Source organism: Anser brachyrhynchus, assembly GCF_964034855.1.
Source record: "Anser brachyrhynchus genome assembly, contig: SCAFFOLD_56, whole genome shotgun sequence".
NCBI classification, from domain to species: Eukaryota; Metazoa; Chordata; class Aves; order Anseriformes; family Anatidae; genus Anser; species Anser brachyrhynchus.
The window spans coordinates 493,947-511,000 of record NW_027663703.1 but is presented as its reverse complement, the minus strand read 5'-3'; the positions used below and the strand labels follow the sequence as shown (position 1 = coordinate 511,000).

Below are 17,054 nucleotides of genomic sequence, written 5' to 3'. Positions count from 1 at the left end.
ACTTTGACCCCCAAAAATGAGTAGAAAAAGGGCAAAATTCCCCTTCAGCTCCCAAAACTGAGTAGAAAAAGGGCAAATTTCTCCTTCAGCCCCCAAAAATGAGTAGAAAAGGGCAAAATTTCCCTTTGACCCCCAAAAATAAGTAGAAAAAGGGTAAAATTCCCCTTTGACCCCCAAAAATGAGTAGAAAAAGGGCAAAATTCCCCTTTGACCCCCCAAAATCAGTAGAAAAGGGGCAAAATTCCTAAATTTCAGTACACTAACGCCTTTTTTTTAAAAATTCTGTAGGTTTTGGGGTCTTGGCGGTGCTGGCTGTAAGCACAACGGCTGGTGGACGAAGAAACGAAGCCTTTTTTGGGGAAATACCTGTCGTTTGGAAGTATTTTGAGATATTTATCGTTTTGAGATGTTTGTCAATTTGAAATATTTGTTATTCTTAAATATTTGTCATTTTGGGATATTTTATCATTCTCAGATATTTGCTATTTTTAAATATTTGTCATTTTGGGATATTTTATCATTCTCAGATATTTGTTATTTTTAAATATTTGTAATTTTGGGATATTTTATCGTTCGAGAAAATTGTTATTTTTAAATATTTGTAATTTTGGGGTATTTTATCACTTTGAGATGTTTGTTATTTTCAAATATTTCTCATTTGGGGATATTTGATCATTTTCAGATATTTGTTTTTTTCAAATATTTGTAATTTTGGGATATTTTCTAATTTTCAGATATTTGTTATTTTCAACTGTTTTTCATTTTGGGATATTTAATCATTTTGAGAGATTTGTTATTTTTAAATATTTGATATTTAGGGATGTTTTCTCATTTTCAGATATTTGTTGTTTTCAAATATTTCTCATTTCGGGGTATTTAATCACTTTGCCATATTTCCTATTTTTCAACATTTCTCATTTTGGGGTATTTTACCAGTTCCCAATAAAACCCAACAAAACCCCACAAGTCTCTGTTTTGTCTTTTTACCAAAATTGCGGGATCCGATCTCATCTCCTGCCCCCCCACTTTTTAAGCTAAAAAAAGGTACTTTTGGGTCAGACGACAACAAATGAGACAATTCTTCCCCGAAGACCCCATCCGAGGAAAATTTTGGGGATTTTTCCCACTTTATTATGGGGTCGGGGGGGAAACCGGAGAAAATACCCCAAACAGCCCCAAAAACGATGACAATAATTTAATTTCCTAATTAATAAATAACAGGCGCAGTAAATAGCGGGGGCTGGGTTTGGGTTGAGATGACCCAAAATTGGGTGGGGTGGGGGGGGACGGATCTTGGGGGTCTGTGGGGTCGCTGTGGGGTCCCTATGGGGTGCCTGTGGGGTCGCTATGGGGCTCTATGGGGATGAAATAAACAAAAAGAGAAGAGAGGAGAAGAGAAAAGAGAAGAGAAGAGAGGAGAGGGGAGGGGAGGGGAGGGGAGGGGAGGGGAGGGGAGGGGAGGGGAGGGGAGGGGAGGGGAGGGGAGGGGAGGGGAGGGGAGGGGAGGGGAGGGGAGGGGAGGGGAGGGGAGGGGAGGGGAGGGGAGGGGAGGGGAGGGGAGGGGAGGGGAGGGGAGGGGAGGGGAGGGGAGGGGAGGGGAGGGGAGGGGAGGGGAGGGGAGGGGAGGGGAGGGGAGGGGAGGGGAGGGGAGGGGAGGGGAGGGGAGGGGAGGGGAGGGGAGGGGAGGGGAGGGGAGGGGAGGGGAGGGGAGGGGAGGGGAGGGGAGGGGAGGGGAGGGGAGGGGAGGGGAGGGGAGGGGAGGGGAGGGGAGGGGAGGGGAGGGGAGGGGAGGGGAGGGGAGGGGAGGGGAGGGGAGGGGAGGGGAGGGGAGGGGAGGGGAGGGGAGGGGAGGGGAGGGGAGGGGAGGGGAGGGGAGGGGAGGGGAGGGGAGGGGAGGGGAGGGGAGGGGAGGGGAGGGGAGGGGAGGGGAGGGGAGGGGAGGGGAGGGGAGGGGAGGGGAGGGGAGGGGAGGGGAGGGGAGGGGAGGGGAGGGGAGGGGAGGGGAGGGGAGGGGAGGGGAGGGGAGGGGAGGGGAGGGGAGGGGAGGGGAGGGGAGGGGAGGGGAGGGGAGGGGAGGGGAGGGGAGGGGAGGGGAGGGGAGGGGAGGGGAGGGGAGGGGAGGGGAGGGGAGGGGAGGGGAGGGGAGGGGAGGGGAGGGGAGGGGAGGGGAGGGGAGGGGAGGGGAGGGGAGGGGAGGGGAGGGGAGGGGAGGGGAGGGGAGGGGAGGGGAGGGGAGGGGAGGGGAGGGGAGGGGAGGGGAGGGGAGGGGAGGGGAGGGGAGAGGAGAGGAGAGGAGAGGAGAGGAGAGGAGAGGAGAGGAGAGGAGAGGAGAGGAGAGGAGAGGAGAGGAGAGGAGAGGAGAGGAGAGGAGAGGAGAGGAGAAGGCCTGGTGGCCAAGAGGGCCAAGGGAATCCTGGCGGGCGTCCGAAGGCACGTGGCCAGTGGGTGCAGGGAGGTGACGCTGCCCCTCTGCTCCGCTTGCGGGGTCTCCTTCTCTGGAGATGTTCAAGACCGGTCTGGACGCCCGCCTGGGCCGCCTGCTGTAGGCAGGGGGGTTGGGGCCGGTGGTCTTCCGAGGTCCCTTCCAACCCCTTCGATTCCGCGATTCTGTGGTTTTGTGACGGGGCTACGGGCTGAGTTTCGCTTCACAGAGTGCTTTGAGTTCAAGCATTAGACTAGCGGATTCCTGTCGGGGTGTTGGAGCAGCACTGAGGTTTAGGGATTTAGGTTACTCTTTAAAATTGGGTAACGGCCTTGTATCGATGTTTCAATTCAGTGTTAAAGCAGCATCAACATTACCTGAAGCCTCTTACCTCTACAGAATTATTGTAGAGGTTCGCTCAACCTTCCCCCTCCCTCTCTAGGATGGGGGGAGAATTAGAGAGAAATGAAAACTTGTGGGTTGAGATAAATAGAAAGGGTTTATTAGCACAGGAAATAAGGGATAATAATAATAATTATAGTAATAATAATAATGTGTACGAAACAAGTGATGCACAATGCAATTGCTCACCACCCGCTGACCGATGCCCAGCCTATCCCCGAGCAGCCGGCCCCCCACCCCGGCCAGCCACCCCTAGATATTGTTTAGCATGACGCCAGATGGTATGGAATACCCCTTTGGCCAGTTTGGGTCAGCTGTCCTGGGTCTGTCCCCTCCCAGCTCCTGCTGCACCCCCAGCCTGCTCGCTGGCAGGACAGAGCAAGAAGCCGAAAAGTCCTTGGCCTGGTGTAAACACTGCTCTGCAACAATTAAAACATCAGCATGTTATCAGCGCTCTTCTCATCCTAATCCAAAACATAGCGCCCTACCAGCTACTAGGAGGAAAATTAACTCTGTCCTAACTGGAACCAGGACAATCCCTAAACCTAAATGCTGCTCCACACCCTGACAGGAATTCACTACTCTACTGCCTGACCTCAAAGAATCCCGTGAAGCCAAAGCTCAGCCCCTTACCTTTACACTTGCTCTCTTGTTCACCCTGATCCCTTCCCTTTACACTAGCATTAAAATGCTCTTTTTAATCCTAGAGAACTTCTTACCAGTGCTAAAGAAAACCCTAAAGCGCAAAGTTTACCATAGCCTAACCACAGACCTGACACCCCCAGCAGAACACCAAACCCTCCCACTAAACAGTTGCTTAATCTCTAACCCAAAGCCCCTGTTCCTGTGCATTAACCTCCTCACCTTAAACCCTCTCCTAAACCTTAACTCTGAGATCATGAAAGCCATCAGAAAGCTGATCCCAATGAGATGACTGATATGGGGAGGTCAGGAGAAGCATGGACAGGAGAGATGTGAGATTTGGAGGAGGGAATAGGGGCTTGGCCAGCAGAAATTAAGGAATTTGTAGAGGTAAGAGGGTTCAGGTTATGCTGATGCTGCTGTAACCGTGACTTAAAAGAGTCATGTGAGGCCCTTCCCCAGGTTCAGTCAGTAACCTTAATTCATAAATCGAACTGCTACCCCACACCCCGACAGGAATCCACTACTCTTATGCCTGAGCTCAAAGTATGCACTGAAGCCAAAACTCAGCCCATAGCCTCTTTCCCTTACATTTACTCTCTTGCTTACCTTGATCCCTGCCCTTAGCACTAGCTTGTAATTGCTCTATTTAACCCTAGACTTCAAGGGTTAAACAACAACCAAAAACCTAAACAAAACCCTAAACCTCAAAGCCTGCCCATCCCCTAACCACAGACATGACACCCCAAGCAGAACATCAAACCTACCCACAAAATATTTGCTTAAACTCTAACCCAGAAAGGTGAGCCCTGGTCCCTAAACGCAAATGTAAAAAGTAACCAGACAAAGCCCTCGTTCCTGTGCATTAACCTCCTCACTTTCAGCCTCTCACCTGACCCTTAACTTTAGGTGCTTGGCCCCTTGCGGCAGGGCAGGAACTGTGAGGTTGCCGTGCAGTCCCATGGCATTCAGAGATGGATGTGAGGGGCCATGGATCTGATCAGCTTGTGGGCCACAAGGAGGAGATGGGTGGGAATGCTCTGCTGAGCTCAGCTCTGCCTCAGGATGTCCTGCCCCAGCAGGAGGAATGGGACTGGGGCAGTGACTGGGAGGTCACTTCTGTCTCTGCAGCTGATAGGGCAGCAGCAGGAACGTGTCACGCAAAGGGACTGTGAGGTCCCTTGTGTCTGCAGGTGGCAGGTCACCCTTGGCTTCTCCCTGGGATGTGCACTTTGGGGCTGACATCTGCCAGTGGCCCTGCTAGGCCAGCAGAAGGCCCCTGCTTGGCATGCTGCCTGTGGGATCCCCTCTGCCTCCATCCCCAGGAGGACCCAGACACAAAGAAGGCCCGCAGAGGGCTTGCCCTGTCCCTTCTGCTTGAGGCCAGGACTGGACAGCAGGAGGCACAAGGCTTGGCTGTGTCTAGCCAAGAAGCTGCAAGGCCAGCAGCAGGCCCAGGCCTTGGGAGATGCTGCTGAGGTGACTTCTGTCTGCGTGGCTGACAGGCCGCAAGGAGCCTGATGGGTTGGGATGCCTGCTTCAGGAGTGGTTTCCACCCTGATGGAGCTTTCTTTGGTAGTAGGAAAGAGCAGGAGAGAAAAACTGTCGCAAAGTGTACCTTGGAGGGGTGTCACTGGCCACGAGGCGGAAGAAATGTCCCTCAAAGCGCTGTGCTGTGGTGACAGAGGTCACCGAAAGAGTGTCTGTAATCAGACCATGGCTTTGTGTTTCAAGGAACACCTGATGAGGGTTGATGAGACACTGGTGAAATGATGGAAAGTCCTGGATGAGAGCAAGGTGGTGGACAGACATGGGTGTCTGCAGACTTCAAGGAAATAGGGCAAAGTGTGGAACAGCAGAGGAAAGCCTGCAGATGTCAAGGCAGAGGGTGATGGCAGGAATGGAAGGCCCCAACAGCCCTGACGTTTTTGTCCCTCTGGCTAGAGCTTCTGAGGAGACGAGATAGAGTCATTGCAATGGGGCCTCACTGCTTCCTTGATACCCTGTGCAGGGGTGGGGAGGTGTCCTAATGAAGTTCTTCTCGTGGCATCACACTGCCCACCACATCATACAGACCCCAAGAAGAACCCTGAGCCAGACGGGGGGGTGCAGGATCTCCCCTCCCAGTGGCTGGGGTCAGGCCTTGGCCCTTCTGCTTCACCAAAACCAACCAAGACTTTTCTCAGCACAGCGCTTTGCCTGTCTGCAATCATGGCCTCCAGTTATCTGCCCTAACAAGTCCCTGGGGAGGCTTTGTTAGGAACAGCCCTCAGTGGGGCCATGAATACTCCAAGTCACTTCAACTTTTCCTCCTGACTTTACCTTCTCAAGCGGTTACATCATTCTCCTCTCAGTACCTGAGCTTCATAGACTGAGCACCAAAATACAACATGGAGCTCATCAAAATGCAGAATGTCCTAAGCAGCCATATCTCTCCCACAGTTTTCTTCAGGTCTTCAAGACTTGTTCAGCTAATTGGAGAGCTTTCATAGTGCAGTTAAGGAGGAAGATTTCAAAGAGCATCTAATGAAAAATTTTCCTCATTTTAAAGGCTGAATTTTGTTGTGTTTCAGTTTAGAGCATCATTTTTCCTATAGATACTAGTCTAGGGTTTCTCCTTTGAAGCCCTCCTTAGGTAGGAAGAGCAGGGTTTTTCCTATTTAAAAACAAACAACAGGAAATCATGCTGCAATTAAAAAAAAAAAAAAAAAAGCAAAGTTCAAGTTCCTCATTATGTTGCCTCCAGTGAAGTTTACCTTCCCATAAGGATGACTGTACATGATCTGTTTTACACTGATTAATAGGAAATTTAAAATCATAGTGTTAATTTAATCCATATCATACTAATTCAATGAGAAAGAATGGGTTTCTTGCTAAGGAAACCATTAGACAGACTGCTGAGAGATGGGCGAGCTGGAACTCACTGAAACTCAAAGCAGCAACTGGGTTGGTGAGAGCGGTCTGAATGATCCAAGAGTAAGGGGAGGGCAAAGCAGGAGAACCATGGGAAGTGCATAGGTCCAGAGAGGCAGCTGGAAAGGGGACATTCAGCAGGGTCTGTGTAATGAAGACGCTTTTTCTGCCTTGAAGATGAGGGAGCACACCATGATAGACAAAGCAATGACAGTGTAAGTACAGGTGAACACCAGTATTTCCTCTCCTGCGATTAATATAGTCATGGAAATTCACATTTCTTCATCATAGAAATTATACTTCATATGAAACAATTAACGGAAGGAGTTGAATCATTTGAGCTGATGAGTGGTTGCTATATTAGTTAAGTGCTAAAAAAAGTTACAGGGTATTGGGGCAGAGCTTTGCTGTCTGACCATAAGCATAACCATGGAAAACGTCCTGACGCCGCCTTGTGTTTGAGGCACTTCCCTGGACCAGCAGATGTCAGAAAAGACCTGCAGGAGACCGGAGCCCTTTGGGAAAATCCGGTGGAGCCAGGTGGAGTTCCCAGGGCACCTCCACTGCCAGCAGTGGTCTTTGTCCCTGTAACTGCAGCCCAGCCCAGCACAGGAAACCCCTTCAAAGACAAACCCCTTCTTCTGTGGGTTCCTGGGATAGACCTAGATTTGAAATGGCCATTGGAATCCCATCATACTCTTCCTTATTCCTATGAGACACTTGAACATCCGTTTCCCTTCCTGGGTCATCTTTAGCAAACACAGGCTGAAAAACTCAAGCATAGCACGCTTCAAATTGCTGAGGCAGAACCCATCAGCTTGCCCCACGTTGGGGAAATGGTCCCTGTCCAACTAGGGTTTTGAAATCGAAAAATGTGAAATGACCCGTCAGGTCAATGCGCAGAGTAAGGGAAAGTCACACATATTGTGCTGGAGTGTCAGAAGGCAAAAAGCACTGCACTGTGCCTCAGAGTAATCAAGGAGACCTAATCCAGTTCATCTGTGAGATAAAGCAGAGTGAAGGACGTTGAGTTGTGTCCTAACATGAAGAAGGATGTACATCACTGGTGAAGGAGCTGTCTTTTTGTGCCATCACCAATGCAAATTACACAAGAACTACATCCAATAAAGGTAACCTGTCCCACCCTGGCCCTGTCACACCACAGGGCAGCGGAGGGACCTTTTTCAGTTTCAGCCTCTTTTTCAGAGAGGCTTTGCCCTCTCTCTGCGCACCACGGGGCAGAGCCTGGCCCTGGATGCTCCGTGAGTGCCGTGCAGGTCGTGGCAGGCTGCGGTGAGGGGACGAATGCCCTGGGCCCCCTTCCTGCTCTGCCCAGGCCAGCAAGGGCCCCGAGCAGCCTCGTGTCCCCTGCCCCTGCAGCTCGGGGCTCCCTTCCCCAGCCCTGGCTCTGCAGCACCAAGCCCTGCTGGGAGCCCTCCCCTGCATGCTGCCACCGCTCCCTGACGCTGCTGGTGCCCTCTGCCGGGCACTGCCCAGCCCAGACCAGCCCCTGCCCACCTCTCCCCACCTCCCGGACCTCTCCCCAGCCCAGCAGCCCAGGCTGGGCTGGCCCCAGGGCAGTGCCCACCGCAGCCTGCTGCAGGGCTCTGGGCACGGCCAGCACAGCCCCAGCCCCTCGCAAGGCACCGCAGCTGCTGGCACAAAGGCGGCTCTGGGCCTCCCCAGCAGCCCCCGCGCTGGGGCCAGCCACGGCTCAGGAGATGGAGGGCCGGGAAGCTGCAGGAGCCCTGCTCTCCTGCCTGGGACATCCCCAGCACAGAGTGCCTGTGCCCCGCAGGGCCAGCCCCGCTCCCCAGGCCAGCACAAGAGGCCTGGCCCAGGCACAGAGCAGCTCCAGGTTCCTCTCCATGAAGCCTCAGATTGCCCCTCTGAGCAGGGATGGGCAGCCCCAAGGACTACCAGGGATGTTCCTGAATGTGACAGCAGGGCTTTTGGCCCTGAGCCCCTTCTCTGTTGAGAGAATGAGATGGGATCTGAGAGCTTTGAATATCTCATAGCTTCTTTATTGTCTTCATCTACACAGGAATTTTGATTCTCAAAGTAGACTAGATGACTGGGTGAAAATAAAAATTACCAGGTAGGAGGATAAGAAGAAATTTTCTTAAAATAAAATATTATAATCACACATTTTAAAAATAAGACAAAACAATTTCAGAAAACATTTTGTGAGAAATTCTCTCAGTAGTGTTAGGATGGGGAGGATATTACTGATGCTTCAGGAGTATCTATGAAAGTAATTTCCTTAGTGCATTTCTCAGTTCCTGGTTCCTCATGCTGTAGATGAGGGGGTTCACTGCTGGAGGCACCACCGAGTACAAAAATGCAAACACCAGGTCCAGGGATGGGGAAGAGATGGAGGGGGGCTTCAGGTAGGCAAACATGGCAGTGCTGACAAACAAGGAGACCACAGCCAGGTGGGGGAGGCACATTGAAAAGAGTTTGTGCCGGCCCTGCTCAGAGGGCATCCTCAGCACAGCCCTGAAAATCTGCACATAGGACAGATCAATGTAAATAAAAGAAAGAAACACTAAGGAAAGAGTAAAGACAAGTGCCCCAACTTCCCTGAGGTAGGCATCCGAGCAGGAGAGCTTGAGGATCTGGGGGATCTCACAGAAGAACTGGTCCACAGCATTGCCTTGGCAGAGGGGCAGGGAAAAGGTAGTGGCCGTGTGCAGGACAGCATTGAGAAAGCCACTGCCCCAGGCAGCTGCTGCCATCTGGGCACAAGCTCTGCTGCCCACGAGGCTCCCGTAGTGCAGGGGCTTGCAGATGGCAGCGTAGCGGTCGTAGGACATGACAGTAAGAGTAAAATATTCTGCTGATATAAAGAAGAGAAAGAAAAAGACCTGTGCAGCACATCCCTGATAGGAGATGGTCCTGGTGTCCCAGAGGGCATTGGCCATGGCTTTGGGCAGAGTGGTGGAGATGGATCCCAGGTCGAGGAGGGCGAGGTTGAGGAGGAAGAAGTACATGGGGGTGTGGAGGCGGTGGTCGCAGGCTACGGCGGTGAGGATGAGGCCGTTGCCCAGGAGGGCAGCCAGGTAGATGCCCAGGAAGAGCCCGAAGTGCAGGAGCTGCAGCTCCCGCGTGTCTGCGAATGCCAGCAGGAGGAACTCGCTCACAGAGCTGATGTTGGACATCTGCTTTTTTTGGGATGTGGTCCTGCACAAAGAGAAAGAATAGTAATAATGTACAACAGACTTACCAGAGGAAAATTTAGTTTTCTCATTAAAAAACATCAAAAAGATTGTCCAATTGCAGGCAGTTATTTTGAAGTTCCCTTTAATGATTTCCAACTGCTTCTTAGTTTCTCTGCAAGAAGAGTACTCTTCCGTGGGCAATGGAAGAATCAGTCGTGCACTACAGCTCAAGGTAACAACATGGTAGGAACATGGTGTAGTCTCAGATTCACTTCACTCCTGATATAGAAGAGGTTTCCCCAGTTTTGCTCCTAGTTCATCGAAGAGCAGACGTGTGGAGATTTATTTATTTATTTGTTTGTTTGATTTGTCCTCTTTGTTCAGCTGCCCCACCACACCTGAGCAGCAGTTTTTCAGAGTGTTTCTAAGGCATAAATCCTGGGCGTTCTGCTGCACTCCAAGTGAAACCCTGTAGGTCCTCACAGTCACAGATCCTGCCTTGTTAGAGCAGAGTGCCCTTCAGAGAGGAGAGGCAGTCAGTCCATCAGTCCTGGTCTCAGCTGCCCTGTGTTGGCAGGTCTTTGAGCTCCAGGATAGTTCTCCTCCTATGTTCCTAGAGTTGTAGAATCATAGAATATCCTGACTTGGAAGGGTTCCACAAGGATCATCAAATCCCACCCCTGAATCTGTACAAGAACACCCAAAAATCAGTCCATACACCTCAGGGGGTTGCCCAAATGTTTCTTGAATTCTGACAGCCTCAGCACTGTGAACACTTCCCTGCGGTAGCTGTTCCAGTGCCTACAGAACCTGGACACTGCTGGGAGCAGAGGAATCCAGGCCCCAAGTGCCCATCTCCAGACCCCTCACCCTGTCCCCGTACTCCCCTTCCCCCAAGCACCCCGAGGGCTCACTCCATGGGCAGGTGAAACCCCCATCCCCAGGCAGCCTGGGAACAAGAGCAGCAGCAGCACGGCCAGGAGGAGAAGCCAGGAGGAATGGCAGCGTCTACCTCATATTGGAGAAACAGAGAGATCTATCCTCTAAGATGTAACCCACCATGAGCTGTGTTGGCTTCAGAAAAACTCTTTGGAAATCCCATTTACATGTTCTGCTGCCAGAGACTCACGGTGCCAAGGGCCTGCAGATCTGTCCTGCCACACGCTGCCCTCTGTTGCTGCGCTCCTCACTGCCTCCAAGCCCTCTCTCCTTCTCTCCTCTCCCCGTGGCACCTGCGGTCAGAGCCCCCAGCCCTGCTGCGCTGTGCACAGGAGCTGCTCCTGGGCACAGCTGTCTCTCTGCAGCGCTGCCCGCTTGCCACGAGCTCCCCTTGGGCCCAGGAGCCCAGGCCAGCTCAGCAGCACAGCACCCGACCATGGCATCGCTTGCTCTGTGCCAGTGGGCTCCCTCGAGGTTTCCCCAAGGCCTCAGGGCTGACAGCTCCCGAAGGCAGCAGGGTCTCTGCTGGGCTGTGGTGTCTGAAGCAGACCAAAGTTATCGCCAACTACTCATCTTTATTGATTTCAGAGACTGATTTTTACGTGTGATTTGTGCTGTTGGACTGTGGTTGTCAAACATGTTGTGCTTTAACCCGTCAGGCACCTCAGCTCCACTCAGATGTTAGTTGACACCCACCCCCAAAAGATAATGGGTTGAAATAAAGATAGTTTAAATGGACAGAAATTGAAGAGATAGTAATAACAGTAACAATACTACTAATAAATAATAATAATTTTTATTTTTATTATTATTATATGTATAAAGCAAGTGACGCACAATGCAATTGCTCATCACCCACTGACTGATGCCCAACCTTTCCCCAAGCAGGGGTCCCCCTGAACCTGACCAGCCTGCATTAGGATCTCATGTGCAGGTCCCTTGACCTTACTTTGGTTTAGGGCAATACAAGCTTTCAGAAGGATTAGGACTATTTTCTTTCTTTTCTCAAATACTTCTTGAGCTGTGTTGCCCCATGTGATGATGACATCAATGTACTGGAGATGTTCAGGAGCTTCCCCCTCTTCCAGGGCAGTCTGGATCAGCCCATGGCAAATGGTAGGGCTGTGTTTCTACCCCTGGCGCAGTCCATTCCAGGTGGACAGGACGCCCCTCCAACTGAAAGCAAAGTGTGACCTTCACACTGCTGCCAAAGGGATGGAGAAAAATGCATTAGCAGTATTAATTGTGGCATAGCGCTTGGCTGCCTTTGACTGCGGTTCGTACTGAATGAAGTTCTAGCATGCCCAGCACAGCAGCACTCAGTGGTGGTGTAACTTCATTCAGGCACAGAAGCCCACCGTTCTCTTCCACTCACCATTAGAATTTTGCACTGTCCGTATGGGACTACTAAAGGGTGAGCAAGTGTTGCTAATCACTCCTTGGCTCTGCAGTCAATGAACCAGCTCATGCATGGGAATCAGGGAGTCTCTGTGAGTGCAATACTGCCTCAGGTGCGCTGTTGTGGTAGCGATTGGCACCTGCTGCCCATTGGCCATCAGCACCTGCACAGCAGAAGGGTCCTGTGAGAGAGTGGGCAAGGTAGACAACTGTTTGATGTCCTCCGTCTCCAAGGGAGTCATGCCCAAAGTCCATCCAGTAAACGTTTGGATCTTTGAAGTAACCTCTCCTGATTTAGTCTATGCCAAGGTTGCACAGAGCCTCCAGGCCAGTCCCAATGGGTTGCTTTTGCCACTCCTTCCCAGTTAGGCTCACTTCAGCCTCCAGTACAGTTAACTCTTGGGTTTGATGTGCCAGGCCAATACTCCTCAGAGTCCAATACACCCGATTGTCCCCTTCCTCCCCCTGGATGGAGGCTGGGCCCCTCTAGTCCTGCTCATAGTATTCATTACTCTGTTTGGAGGACTGTCTCCTAGAAACTGGAGCAGTAATTTTCTCAGAAGAACCGCTTTTTGTGAATGCTTTTCCTTGCGCTTCATGGATCCATGCCTCTAGGGTGGAGGTAGGACAGATTTTTGCATCCCGTTTTCCCATGGCCTTTCCATGGTCACACAGTTAAAACCACACGGTGGCACATAGTATGCACGCACTATATCAACTTTCTTGAGCAGAGGGATACTTACACCTGATAGCTGAGCTATTGGTTCATGCAGGTGGGGAGGAAGACGTATCTCTTGTAGTTCTAGCATCTCGTGAGAAAATTTCTCTCAACACGAGATGCAGGCCCATAGGGAAGAAGAGAGACTTTCATTGTAATGCTGTAGTTGGCTACATCCGACTACATCCGACTCATCCATGTGGGTTCCTCTTGGTCTTTCCAGGTCATAACTGCCAATGAGCTGGCATACGGTGATGGTGCGCTCTGTACAAACTTCTGCCACATGGGTCATGGGCACTCGACTTCATCTGGAACTTTGGCCAGCTGTTTGTTGTCTAGGTCACTATCAACCACCTTCAGCACGGCTAATTCCCTCAGGTACCGGATACCCCTCTCCATGTTGGTCCACTTTCCTGGTTGACATACAAGATCTTTCTTGAAGGGAGACCTTTCCTTGACGCCTGACAGGATTAAATTTCTTGTGCCCTTTTCCAATGGCTTTGTCAATCACTCCTTCTCTAGAGGGGGATCCCAGCTGCTTGGCTTCCCTGCCCTCTAATTCCAGGCTATTGGCCCTGTTCTCCCAGCACTGGGGCAGCCAGGTGACAATGTGCTCACCAAGATGATGGCTGAAATCTTTTCCCTTATCTCATAGCTTACCCTGGGAAAGGGATCACGTGGTTTCTGATGTTTAGGTGATTTCTTCTTCTTTGTCCTCCTGCTTCCATGGTGGCCCTTCTTTGGTGAAACCTGCCTTATCTTCTCCCTCCTTTCATGACTGGGTAGGAGTTTCTTCACTTTCTAAAGAAAAACTGACTTCCACACCCATTGTTTTCTCTTGCATAAAGAGGCAACCAATAGTGGCACAGGCTGGTTCTCTGGCCCAGCCATGGGGCCCATTTCAGGGGCTGGAGTGGCTGCAGGGCCCATCACAGGAGTTGTTCTGGCTGCAGGGCCTTTCAGAGGAGTTGGAGTGGCTGCAGAGTCTATCGCAGGTTTGGGAGTGGCTCTAGGGCCTGTCACAGGAGTTGGTTTAAATTTAGGCCCATCTCAGGGGGTGTGGTGCTTGAAGCAGACTGAAGTCATCACCGACTGCCCTTCTCTGTACACAGGAGAGATGAATTTTACAAGTGCGATTTGTGCTATTAGAGTGTGGTTGTCAAACATGTAGTCCTTTAATCTGGCAAGTAGCTCAGCACCACACAGCAGTTGGCTCACACCAACCCCCCAAATGCTTATGTGTTGAGATAAGGGCAGTTTAACGGACCGAAAGGGAAGAGAAATAATAATAACAGTAGCTTTTATGATGATGATGATGATGATTATGACAATGATTATTATTACTCTTGTTGTTATTGTTATTATTATTGTTGTTATGTAGAAAGCAAGCTAAGCACAGTGCAATTGCTCATTACTTACTGATGTCCAGCCCATCCCCAAATGGTAGAACATTGTGGTAACCACCTGCACCTGCTCTTCTTTGACCTTCAACAGTTCCACAAACGGAAGTCTCCTCCCAGAGACTGGGCAAGGTAGACAACTCTTTAATATCCTCTGTCTCCAAGGCAGCTATCCCAAAACCCCACCTGTAACCTTTTGGATCTTTGAAGTACCCCCTCGTGGGGAAGTCTATGTCAAGGTTTCATAGATCAACATTCTTCTTCCTCCTTTCTTTTCTGGGTAGTAGTTCTTTTCCATTCTAAGGAGCCTGATTTTCACACCCATTGTTTTCTCCTGCATATAGAGGCAACGGATACTGGCACAGGTTGGTGCTGTGGCCTAGCAAGACCAGACCTGGGGGGTCTGGTCTAGTCCCCAGACTAGACCTGGGGCCTGTCCCAGGGGCTGGAGCGGCTGCAGGACATGTCAGAGGTGTTGGAGTAGCTGCAGGGCCTGTCACAGGGGTTGGAGTGGCACTGACTGAGGCTCAGTAAGCACAGACCAAGTCCCAGCACATTCCAGTGATTTGTGTCCCTTTGGAATTGCCAAGGTGATAACACCTCCTTTTCAAGCACTTCTACAGTTTTTAAGGATTCTGCACGTGCTCAGGGGGAAAGTTCCAAAGCCCTGGAGGTGCGCACTGCTCTAGGTGCCTGCCCTTATCCTCCCACTCTCCCTGCCTCTCCTAACTCTCCTGCCTTGGGGCGGGTCTCTGGAGGGCATTCTTCAATAGTTTTTTGTCATTAACCAAAAGTTGAAACGCATTCAGGAGACATCACAATAGGAGCATCCCAAGGATATTCAGAGATTTGTAGAGCTAGTGTAATTAGCCTGGAGGAGAAGGGGGAGGTGAAGGAGAAAGGGGGACTGAATAAGTGGAGAAGTGTACCTCCCTTTTCTCCCCCTAGATTGGCTCCCTAAAGCAAAAAGGTCAAGAGTGTAATTCTTAAGTTTCTGAGTGATGGTTCCTGAGGTACGGAGGCGATGGCAATGCTCAGTACAAATGATACATTTGTCACACGAACAGACATTTTATAGAATCATAAGCCAGTGTTACACAGCATAGCAAAATAACTTTAAACCAGCCCCAGAAATGATAAACAGCACAATGGGAACACATGTAGTAAGTAATGTGCTATACAATACATTTCTGAAAGCAAGCACAACAGACCTGAGCTCCAAAACGTCGACATTGTGATCAGCAACTACTAAACTGGTCTAATGCTTATAACAATTTAATTTTAGCACTCTCTGGTAAGATCTGTCATTATCTCAACCCTTCGTGCCCCACTCTGCATGCCAAAAAGACTGCCGTGGCTTAACGCAGCAGTTTGAGTACATGGAATTATTCGAACGAGTCCAGAGGAGGGTTACAGAGATGGCCAAGGGGCTGGAGCACGTCTGCTGTGAAGGCACGCTGAGCGAGCTGGTACTGCTCAGCATGGAGAAGACAAAGCACTGGAGAAACCTTAGAACAACCTTGCAGTACTTAAAGAAGACCTGCAGGAAAGCTGGGGAGACAGTCTTTGTCAGGGAGTGTGGTGATAGGACAAGGAGTAATGACCTTAAACTAAAAGAGGGTAGGTTTAAATGAGATATATGGAAGAAATTCTTTACTCTGAGGATGGTGAGGCACTGGAACAGGTTGCCTGGAAAAGCTGTGAATGTCCCATCCCTGAAAGTGTTCAAGGACAGGTTGGAACGAGTTTTGAGCAACCAGGTCTAGGAGGAGGTGTCCCTGCCCATGACAGGGTGGTTGGAATACGACGATCTGTAAGGTCCCTTCCAACCCAAACCATTCTATGAGTCTATGATCCCATGATTTTATGATTATCTATGACACTGCCATGATTGTCCATGTGAAGCCCATAAAGGCTCTCCTCAGAGATTTTAACCAAGATTTTTGGCTAGTCCAGCTGGCATCCTGTTACAAGTGGTGTCCCCCAGGTGTCGGTACTGGGGCCTATCTTGTTTAATGTCTTTATTGAGGACCTAGATGAGGGGATTGAGTGTACCCTCAGTAAGTTTGCAGATGCCACCAAGTTGGGAGGTAGTGTCGATCTGCACAAGGATCTGTAGGTGGCCCTTCAGAGGGATCTGGATAGGCTGGATTGCTGGGCTGAGGTGAATGGGATGAAGTTCAACAAGGCCAAGTGCAGGGTCCTGCAATTTGGCCGCAATAACTCCATGCAACGCTATAGGCTTGGGGCAGAGTGGCTAGAAGACTGTGAAAAGGAAAGGCACCTGGGAATGTTGATTGATGCTCGGCTGAACATGAGCCAGCCGTGTGCCCAGGTGGCCAAGAAGGCCAACAGCATCCTGGCCAATAGTAGAAAAAGTGCAGCCAGCAGGAGCAGGGAGGTGATCGTCGCCCTGTACTCTGCTCTGGTGAGGCCGCACCTCGAGTACCGTGTTCAGTTTTGGGCCCCTCACTACAAGAAGGACATCGAGGCCCTGGAGTGTGTCCAGAGAAGGGCAACCAAACTGGTGAGGGGTCTGGAGCACAAGTCTTATGAAGAGTGGCTGGGATTGTTTAGTGTGGAGAAGAAGAGGCTCAGGGGAGACTTTATTGCACTCTACAACTTCCTGAAGAGATGTTGTGGTGAGGCGAGGGTCAGCCTCGTCTCTCAGATAACTAACGATAGTACTCATGGAAATGGCCACAGGTTGCGCATGGGGAGGTTTAGATTAGCTGTCACGAAAGACTTTTTCTTTCAAAGAGTAGTCAGGCACTGGAATGGTCTGCCCAGGGAGGTGGTGGAGTCACCGCCCCTCGCAGTGTTCAAGAAGCACCAGGACAAGGTGCTACGATATCTGATTTAGTAGCTTAGTGGGTAGTATTAGTGATAGGATGGTTGGACTAAATGATTCTTTCCAACTTTGTGTTTCTATGATTTCTATGATTCTATGATAGGACAAGGGGAATGGTTTTAAACTTGAAGAGGGTAGATTTAGAGTAGATAGTCAGATGAAATTCTTGCCTTGGAGGTGAGGCACTGGCACTGGTGCTGTGGGTCCA

General features: G+C 50.5%; 2 protein-coding genes and 1 pseudogene across 4 annotated transcripts in view; 2 read left to right on the top strand and 1 right to left on the bottom strand.

Moving 5' to 3' along the window:
• The window catches only part of LOC308186982 (olfactory receptor 14C36-like), a 267,280-nt gene that overhangs the window by 202,534 nt on the left and 47,692 nt on the right, over window positions 1–17,054 (top strand). The gene's annotated exons all lie outside the window — the stretch shown is intronic.
• The window catches only part of LOC308186989 (olfactory receptor 14J1-like), a 211,239-nt pseudogene that overhangs the window by 184,894 nt on the left and 9,291 nt on the right, over window positions 1–17,054 (top strand). The gene's annotated exons all lie outside the window — the stretch shown is intronic.
• On the bottom strand, window positions 2,304–9,652 carry LOC308186964 (olfactory receptor 14J1-like). The gene has a single exon (XM_080609113.1). The coding sequence runs from the start codon at window positions 9,637–9,639 to the stop codon at window positions 8,626–8,628; it is 1,014 nt and encodes a 337-aa protein (XP_080465239.1). The 5' UTR covers window positions 9,640–9,652; the 3' UTR covers window positions 2,304–8,625.

Coding starts and splice junctions, on each gene's coding strand:
- LOC308186964 (XM_080609113.1), bottom strand. CDS start 9,639: ATGTTTTTTAATGAGAAAACTAAATTTTCCTCTGGTAAGTCTGTTGTA.